General features: G+C 34.0%; 1 protein-coding gene across 1 annotated transcript in view; it reads right to left on the bottom strand.

The window, feature by feature from the left end:
- LOC109085256 (cysteine-rich motor neuron 1 protein-like) overlaps positions 1-10,000 on the bottom strand; it is a 49,444-nt gene that overhangs the window by 6,768 nt on the left and 32,676 nt on the right. The window contains exons 6-9 of the mRNA XM_042743090.1: positions 8,682-8,810; positions 7,277-7,430; positions 3,144-3,265; positions 372-596 (exon numbers count right to left, since the gene is read on the bottom strand). Of these exons, the coding sequence (XP_042599024.1) occupies positions 372-596; positions 3,144-3,265; positions 7,277-7,430; positions 8,682-8,810 (630 nt within the window). The remainder of the gene's footprint in view (positions 1-371; positions 597-3,143; positions 3,266-7,276; positions 7,431-8,681; positions 8,811-10,000) is intronic.

Here is a 10,000-nt window from a genome sequence, read left to right as displayed (position 1 = left end):
ACTTGAAATAGAAATCAATAAATCTATGTGTAACTAATAAAATCAATCTCTGCTGTTTATTTTTTTTCTTCTTCTTTCAGATAGATGTACTGCACTTATAATCCATTTGAAAATATATATTTCATATTACGCAGTACATCTGTTTATATTACAGCATATTAGAATGATTTCTGAAGATCATGTGACACTGAAGACTGGAGTAATGATGCTGAAAATACAGCTGCACATCACAGAAATAAATTACACTTTAACAGATATTCACAGAGACAACAGCTGTTTTAAACTGTAATAATATTTCATATTTTTTACTGCGTTTTTGATCAAATAAATGCAGTCTTGGTGACTATTAGAGAGTGTTTTGTGTGTGGTACCGTCACAGCTGGGGCAGCACTGGTGGTCTCGGAGCACAGGGTGGGCACAGGTGGGCACAGGGCAGGTGATCAGCACACACATCTCTCGCCCCGCGTGACAGAAACAGTCTCTGCAGCCGTCGTGCCATCCCTCTCCCTCCTGGAAACGCCGGCCGCTCGCCGTCAGACAGAAGCTGGAGGAGATGGTGACGGAGGCGCTGGTGCTGGAAACACGTCTGTCTGCGTCTGAACGCCACACAATAACAATATCACAACAATCAAAAGAAGAACATGAGAGGTTATGAATGACAGTAAACATCGTCTGTAAACTACAGCTGACATAACCACTCAGACAATTATGAGTGAACCACACAAAAAATGTCCAGCTCAAAATCCAATATACTTTGCATAAATAAAATACTGTAATACAATCAGTGATATTTCAGTGTCATTGATATGCTACTGTAGGTGTTATTAATATTGAGTTTGTTTTTATTTTCCATTTTCATTTTAATTTCATTTAACGTTTTTGTAATTTTTACTACTTTTTTTTTTTTTTTAAATAGATCTATATAGTTTTTATTATTATTATGGTTTTTAATAATATTTTGAGTCGGTATTTATTTAAATATTTTCCATTTTTATTTTAATTACAGTTAATGTTTTGTAATTTTGTTGTATTTTTTGTAATTTTGTTTTGTTTTTAATGTCTATTTACATTTGTATTCATTTAGATTGTTTTTTATTAATATTTTTTAGTTTGATATTTTCCATTTTCAATTGGATTTTAGTTAACATTTTTGAAATTTAGATTTTTGTATTGTGTTTTTGTCAGTTCAATTAGTTTTTGTGTCTAAATAGCTTAATATTTTTTATTTAATATTTATTTTATTTTATTTTTTTCTAAATAGTTTAATAGGTTTTTTAGTACTTTAACTTAAATAAATGAAAATGCTAAATGTTGCTTTATATATATATATATATATATATATATATATTTTTTTTTTTTTTTATTTTATTTCAGTTAATGTAACATTTTATTTCAAGTAAATGTTTTTTTTTTATGGTTTTAGTTTTCGTTAATGGTGATAAGCCTGCATACAATGATTTTTAAAATGTAAATCAGCATAAATTAAAGGCAGTAACAACTATAACTCAATGTATAAATACTTCACCATTTAAATGCAATTATGATAAGGTCAGTCTAAAATGATGAGTATTAGTGTAATATGACTATAATATCCTATTATAATTCCTGATTCCTGTCTCCAGCTGAAATAACATCCTCTAAACGTCTGATATTTTGCCAATAATGAGTTTATAATCATGCTGTGGATAAACTGAACTGAATGAACCAGTTAAAGCAACACACACAACTGCAAGAAAAACCAAAGGCAGTGTGTTTACCTCTTAAAAAGTGTTTTAGTGCAGTTTAAATATTTAAGCAGTTTTCTGAAAACAGGTCCAGATGTTTCAGAATAGCTGCTGTGATTTTACGAAGTGCTTGTGACCGAGCACAGAAGGAACTCAAATACACTCCACAAACACCGTGACAGAGTTAAAATAACCTGCCCTCAGACCGCTCCTGACTCGAGCACACACAGATCATCAGGTGAAAGCTGCAAACCACCGCCTCTGCACTCATCAAACTACACCAGATCACAGCGATCAGATGTAAGAAACACCTTCATCTGCTCAGACCGATGATCTGAACCAGCAGCCTCGTTTACAACACACACTAACCTTCAGATCCGATCCGTTCGCTTCATCCTACACCAAAAGTGAGCAACAAATCAGGATTTATAATGCAGAAAGTGAGATGAAAAAGATAGTGTACTTCAACTAAAACACTGATCATGCAAATGTACTGCTTTGTGATTATTCCATTCAGAATTCATTAAATATATATTAAAATTAATATATTAATTTGAATAGATTACTATAATATTCATTATAATATAGAAGTGTCAATGTTGTTTTAACTATTATAGTTTATAGTTTAATATTTTGTATTAGGTTTTTATTTTAATATTTTCTGTTTTTTTATTTTTATTTTAGCTAGTTTTAGTAATTTTTTAGTTTGTTGTCATCTTTATTTGTTAATCATATCAAATTTAATTTCTTTTTAGAACATAGCTAAACTAGATGAACAACCTAAAATAAAGTACATGTATCTTTATTTCAGTTAAAGTTTATTTCAAGCAAAGAAAATGTGTTTTTATGGCTTTATTTTTAGTTGTCATTATGATGTATGTGTTATTTCAGTATCACTGGCATACTATTATAGCATACTACTAATACTACTAGTTACTATTAATATTTTGATATTATTTTTTATATTTTTTATATTTTAGTTCGTTTTTAAAAAAAATTGTGAATTTCATTTATTTTAAATGTTATTAGTTTAGTTATTTTAGAATATCAAGTTAAACTAAACAGCGTAAATAAAATTATTTTAAGTTTTAAAATTCATTTTATGCCAGTTATTTATATTTATATCCAGTAATTTTAGGTTACTTTTAATTTCAAGTAATGAAAATGTATTTTTATGGTTTTAGGTTTATTATAACCCTGATATGCATCTATAAACACATATTAAATGTTGGGCATAAACCGTATTTGTTCCAAGAGCACACTTGAATTTCCTTCCGGTTTTCCATGTTTATACATTTATAAATTGCTTGTAGGAACATTCTGCACAGTGAGGCCTCAGATGAATTCTCATGACCTCTGACCCCTGCTCAAAGCGTCAAACAGCTCTGAATCTCCTCATGCGTCTGCGCAGTCACTCACCTTTACACTCGCAGACGCTGCAGCCCTTCCTGCTCTTCCTGTAGCCGTCGCTGCAGTGTTTGTCGCAGCTGAACGGCGGACACCGGACGCAGCGGCACATCTCACAGCCGTGCTTGTTCCTCCTGCGAGCAGAAACAGCACATAAACCATCAGGTGACACTGCTCAACCAGCACTAACCAGCACTAACCTGCTGATTAAGCTACGAAAGCACAGCTCTTAAATGCCACTTTGTTAAGGGTTAGGGTTAGGGTTAGGGTTAACCCTAACCCTAACCTCTGACGCACTTCAACTTCTAAAGACGGATGAAAGCATGTCTCACAAAACCTCGTAATAATGCAGGACTCTTTTATGCTTATAATGTCGTGATTCAGTAAAGTTTCTGGCTGTTGGGATCTGCTGCTGGAGGCGCGATGACATCTGGTTCTGTTTTCCTCTGCAGAACATGAGCTTCATGAGTCCAGATAAAAGCTGCACCAGAAACATGTCACTATATAGTATTAAATATTCATATTTAATACTATATAATAATAATAATAATACTGATAAATAAATGATAACTAAATATAAAATCAATTATTATTACATTGTTATTTATTATTTAAAAAATTATATTTAATGTTACATTTAGGGTGAAAAAATTACTAGGTTTATTTTTGCTTTAATGACAAGAAAATAGCTCAAAATAATATATTTTATATTTGTTTATTACATAAAAAATATATCTTTATATAATTACAATATTTTTGATGTATTTCTATTTCTATTATTTTATTTTACTATTATTTAATTTTTATTATTATAAGTAGTGCACCACCAGTAAAGTTCTTTAACTAGAGAGTCAGTGGTCGGCATATTTATTGATTGATTGATTGATTGATTATTAAACAGTGCAGAATTCACACACACAAAAATTGAAAACAAGTATGTATTACATTCCAGGTGGATGCTGCACACTGGTGGTGGTTGAGGAGAGACCCCCCCCCCCACCCCATCCTGCTGAATCCACACATATTCCTTTACGTTCTGTCAAATCCAATGACATCTGAGCCCCTTTGAGAAGGGGAAGCAATTTAAGACCCCCCTTTGTGTGGAGTCCGATCCATCTGACTGTGTTAAATGTCAATGTAAACAGCCACTCGTCCTCTGTCTTCATCATTCAATGCCTCAGAGCCATGGCTCACATATTCCAAAAACAACATTAATGCTGGCACCATGATGAAATTATGGCTGGCAATCCACACAAAAATTATGATTACCAACTTAGTAGTGTTTGTTCATAACAATATAAAGCCTAGTAAACATACGTCCAAGTCATTTATTAACACTGGACCAGGGTTAGTATAGTTATCAAAAACTAAAACCATAAAAAAACTCATTACTTTAAAAAAATATAATCTTTAACTGAGATAAAATAGGTTATAAAGACTTATTTTATTCCAGATAGTTTGAATATGTTTCACACTTTTTAGACAGAATTCAAACAGAAGATAGCACTGCAAATAACCCTGGGTTCAAATATTTTAATCACTTTTCTGACCCTAGGTTACACAACATTCTCACTTGTATTTAGTCAGAGTATAGTACTGTAATTTGACCCTAGTTTATCGTTATTGTAATTACTTCTAACTCTGGGCTAAACAATGTTGCACATTTGTATTTAGAGGTTAGCACTGCATTTAACCCTGGGTTAACATTATTTTAACCATGTGATAGGGTCAATTTTAACCTGGGGTCAACACTATTTACACCCTGTGATAACATCAATTTTAACCCTGGGTTACCATTATTTTAACCCCGTGATGCAGTCAGATTTAACCCTGGGTTAACATTACTTTGACCCTGTGATGTGGTCACATTTAACCCTGGGTTAACATTACTTTGACCCTGTGATGTGGTCACATTTAACCCTCGGTTAATATTATTTTGACACTGTGATGTGGTCACATTTAACCCTCGGTTAATATTATTTTGACACTGTGATGTGGTCACATTTAACCCTGGGTTAATATTATTTTGACACTGTGATGAAGTAAATTTTAACCTTAGGTTTTAGGGGTGGAACGGTTCAACTTACTCACAGTTTGGTTTGTATCACGAGGGTCACAGTTTCGTTACGGTTCGGTATGTGCTATGTGGAAAAACTATACGGTCAAATAAAAAATAAATAAAAAGAATAAAAATAAAGACAATAAGAATGATCCAACTACAAGCAACAACACAAATAAATACAATAGAGTAAAGATACAAATAAACAGTGATTTTTAGTATTTTTAGGTAGGTCTAACATTAGTTTTTAGGTACAGAAGTTGAATAAAGTAATGAAATGTAAAACAGCATTTTAACTCCGATAGGATTGGTCTGAAAGAAGAAAGTCATATACACCTAAGATGCCTCTAGGGTGAGTAATCTATGGCCTAATTTTCATTTTTTGGGTGAACTAACCCTTTAATGGGTTAGTTTCAACCGGCTCCAGATATTTTAGAAACAGAAGAGGGTCATCTTCATTAAATGCTCATGATCTTTGGGATTGTTCCAGATCTTTGTTGTATCTGTTTATCTTACAAGCAATAAACGCTAGAAACAAACACGCTCCGAGCAGAAGATGATCTCAACATGAGGCACTATAAACGGGGATTTCCTCCAGAGCGAGATGGAGAGACAGGGCTAAGGGGACTCAAACTTCTGAAATTATTCAGGAAACCCTCCATCCTCCATGAGGGAGCTCAGACACCGTGTTTCCAGTGAAAATCTATCTGCTCCATCCTCCACTGGGGGCTTGTGGTTCAGATAACAGCGGAATCCCACCTCACGCTCACATACAGACGCTTTTGTGTCGAAGTGCATTTGATCGTGGTGTTGAATGGGAGGGATTGTTTTGAAATGAAAGCACTGGATCCTATGCTCTTATGAGGACAGTAAAGCACCCAGATGTTTGACGGTCATGGATTACAGGGGTTCAGGCTGTTTAACACTGAGAAAGCATTATATTAACCCTGTGATGAGATCACCTTTAACCCGGGGTTAAACTACATTTCACACTTGTATTTAGGCAGGACGTAGTATTGCAATTAGGCTATTATTATTTTAACCACTTTTAACCCTGGGTTAAACAATTTTTCACACTTTTATTTAACAGATGTTAGCATTTTTTATTTTAACCCTATGCTCATGTTATTTTTAACACTGCCTTAACAATATTTTAACCCTGTGCTGACTCCACTTTTAACCCTGGGCTAACACTGTTGTATCCATGTTATGAGGTCACTTTTAACCCTGGGTTAACACGATTTTATTTTTCTGACTTTTAACCCTGGGTTAATATTATTTTAATTCTCTGATGAGGTCACTTTTAACCCTGGGTTAATATTATTTTAATTCTCTGATGAGGTCACTTTTAACCCTGGGTTAATATTATTTTAATTCTCTGATGAGGTCACTTTTAACCCTGGGTTAATAATATTTTAAATACCTGATGAAGTCACTTTTAACCCTGGCTTAACATTATTTTAACCACGTGATGAAGTCACTTTTAACCCTGGGTTAACATTATTTTAATCCTCTGATGAGGTCACTTTTAACCCTGGGTTAAAACAAGTTTTACCCTATGCTGATGTCACTTTTAACCCTGGATTAAACAATATTTACCACTCATATTTAGGCAAAGGTTAGCAGTGTGTTTAACCCAAATTTAACATTATTTTAACCCTGCGCTGATGTCACATTTAACCCTGGGTTAACATTAATTTAACCACAGGATGAGGTCACTTTTAACCCTGTGTTGACATCACTTTTAACCCTGGATTAAACTATGTTTATCACTCATATTTAGGCAAAGGTTAACAGTGTGTTTAACCCGGATTTAACATTATTTTAACCCTGCGCTGATGTCACATTTAACCCTGGGTTAACATTAATTTAACCACATGATGAGGTCACTTTTAACCCTGTGTTGACATCACTTTTAACCCTGGATTAAACTATGTTTACCACTTGCATTTAGGCAAAGGTTAACATTATTGTAACCCTGTGATGAAGTCACTTTTAACCCTGTGTTAAACAATGTTTTATACTTATATTTAGACTTTTTGGTCTTAGATAATGTTACTGATCATGAACAGAGATATTAACTTACATGTATCCATAAGGGCATGTCTTGCTGCATGTCATGGGATGACACTTTGGTGCGGTTACACTACATTCACACACTTCACAACCATAGCTGTCTTTCTCATAACCCATGGGACACTCCAGAGAGCAGTGCGTGGACACATCAGGACAGGTTTCATCTGAAAACCATAACGAAAGATGATCAGTGAACAGTCAAACTTAGGTCATACTTATTTGTATTTCACATTTCTATTTAGACAGGGGTTAGCACTTTGTATAACCCTGGGTCAACTTAATTTTAAAGCCAGGTCAACATTATTTTAACCCCATGATGACATCATTTTTATCCCTGGGTTACACATCTCCCTCTTATATTTAGACAGAGGTTATCACTACAATTAACCCTGTCCTAATACTATTCTAACCCCATGATGTCATCACTTTTAACCTAAAGTTAAACAACATCTCAATCTTGTATTTAGACAGATGTTAGCACCACATTTAATCCTGTCTTAACACTAAATTAAGCCTGTGCTGAGGTAACGTTTAACCCTGGGTAAACATTATTTTAACCCCGGGTCAACAATATTCTAACCCTGTGCTGAGATCACCTTTAACCATGGGTTAAAGAAAACATCTCACATATGTATTTAGATATAAGTTAGCACTACATTTAATGCTGGCTTAACCCAATTTTTACCCTGTGCTAATGTCACTTTTAACCCTGGGTCAACATTATTTTAACCCCATGATGACGACACTTTTAACCCTGGGTTAAACAACATCTCAATCTTGTATTTAGACAGATGTTAGCACTACATTTAACCCAGGCTTAACACTATATTAACCCTGTACTGAGGTCACTTTTAACCCTGGTCTAACACTATTTTAACCCTGTGATTAGGTTAATTTTAACCCTGGGTTAACATTATTTTAACCCTGTCATAAGAGAAACACAGAAAGTCAGCTAATGTAAAAGCTGTTGAAAGTGTACTTCTGTTTCATGCATAAAACTCATGCATATAAATTTAAATCTAGTTATTTTTTGCAAAACTTTCGATGCTGCTAGTGGTGAAGAAACCTGAAACAGTTACATGTTTTCTAAAAACTACACATTATGATTCTGAGCAGTTTATAATCCCATGAGCTCCATGATGCCCAAACGTCCTACTGACCTCTGATACTGACTTCAATTCACATGGGAAAAACTTTCAGATTCATTTCAGTCTTGGGGAGGATTGTGCAGGTTTGTGAGGTGGATTTGAGTCTGAGATCATTATTTCCTGGACACGCTCCGTATGTCCAGAGTCAGTGTTTGCTTGTGTTGCGGGCCGTTAGCACTTTCTCAAACATAGACTTGGGAGTATTTTGGAGCGGTTTGCACGCAACACAGTTCTCAAGGGTTTGTGTGTGTGTGTGTTTGCACTCACTGCTGACACACTGGCACAGCAGACAGCCGCTGGGGTCTTGCTGGAAGCCGAATGGGCAGTCATGCCCAGAGAGAGAACAGTTTTCCAACGGTGGGCAGAGCAGTGGGCTCACCGTCTCATATGATGGCTCTAGAAGAGAAAGTTAGTTAGTTCCTATTTTTTTCAGCAATATACATCTCTATCAGAAAGATGAAAAACAGGAAACATCTCAGAGAGCTTAAATCTGCAGACTGGTTTATGGTTTACAAAGCAAGTGTTTATGCTTACCATGGCTGCATTTATTTGATCAAAAATACAGTAGAAAGAGTAATATTGTGAAAAATTATTACTTAAACATATTATAATTTAAAATAGCTGTTATCTATGGTAATACATTGTAAAATGTAATTTATTCCTGTGATGCAAAGCTGCATTTTCAGCATTATTACTCCAGCCTTCCACATATTTTTGTGGAAACTGTGATACATTTTATTTTTCAGGATTCTTAAAAAATAATTACAGTTATTTAAAAAAAAAAATTGACGTTCCCATATAGTTGCGTATTATATAAATTGTTTTGAATTGAACTTTTAACAGTTAACAAAGCTAACAAAAGTATGTTCTAAGAACATTTCACTAACATTCCCATTATGTTATGAAAACATTATTTCTGAATATTCTCTGAACATACAAAACATAATTTTAAAATATTTTTTCTTTTGTTATGCAAACATTAATGGAATGTTTAGCATTTGATAATTTTGCAAACATTATAGGAATGTTACTTTTGAATGTTCTAAAAAAATCATTCTGAAAAAAGTAGCAACATTTAAAAAAACATTATATGAACATTCAACTAAAATGTTTCCATGAATGATGTATGAATAACATTTTGAGATCATTATTAAAGACTCAATAACTCTGATCAAACATTATATTAATGTTACTGGAAAAGTGTTTGTTCACTTTAAAAGAACCTTTAAATCATTTCCAGAAGGTTCCCTGTTAGCTGGGATATATATTGTTTCTGAAATGTAAACAAATAATAATTTGGTCATAGCACCCACCAGTTGTTCACATCATCCAACAGCTCCTATATTTTAATTATACAGACATTTTTCTTCAGAACAGCATGCACCGATTAGATTCACAAAAAGGGAGATAAATTAAGGATCTAAAGAGATTGATTCAACATCGACTGTTTTACAGATATGATGCAAACTCAGATGTTTCTGTTAAATGCATCCTCATGTGCTCAACTGGTGCGTGCTGCGAGAAGTGCGTGTTGAAGTGAAACTTCAGAGCGTCATCTGTTGTTTGGTTCTGATCATGTGATCCGC

Source organism: Cyprinus carpio, chromosome B17 (assembly GCF_018340385.1).
Source record: "Cyprinus carpio isolate SPL01 chromosome B17, ASM1834038v1, whole genome shotgun sequence".
In the NCBI taxonomy this organism is placed as follows: Eukaryota; Metazoa; Chordata; class Actinopteri; order Cypriniformes; family Cyprinidae; genus Cyprinus; species Cyprinus carpio.
The sequence above is the reverse complement of the archived record's forward strand: the minus strand, read 5'-3'. Positions and strand labels throughout refer to the sequence as shown.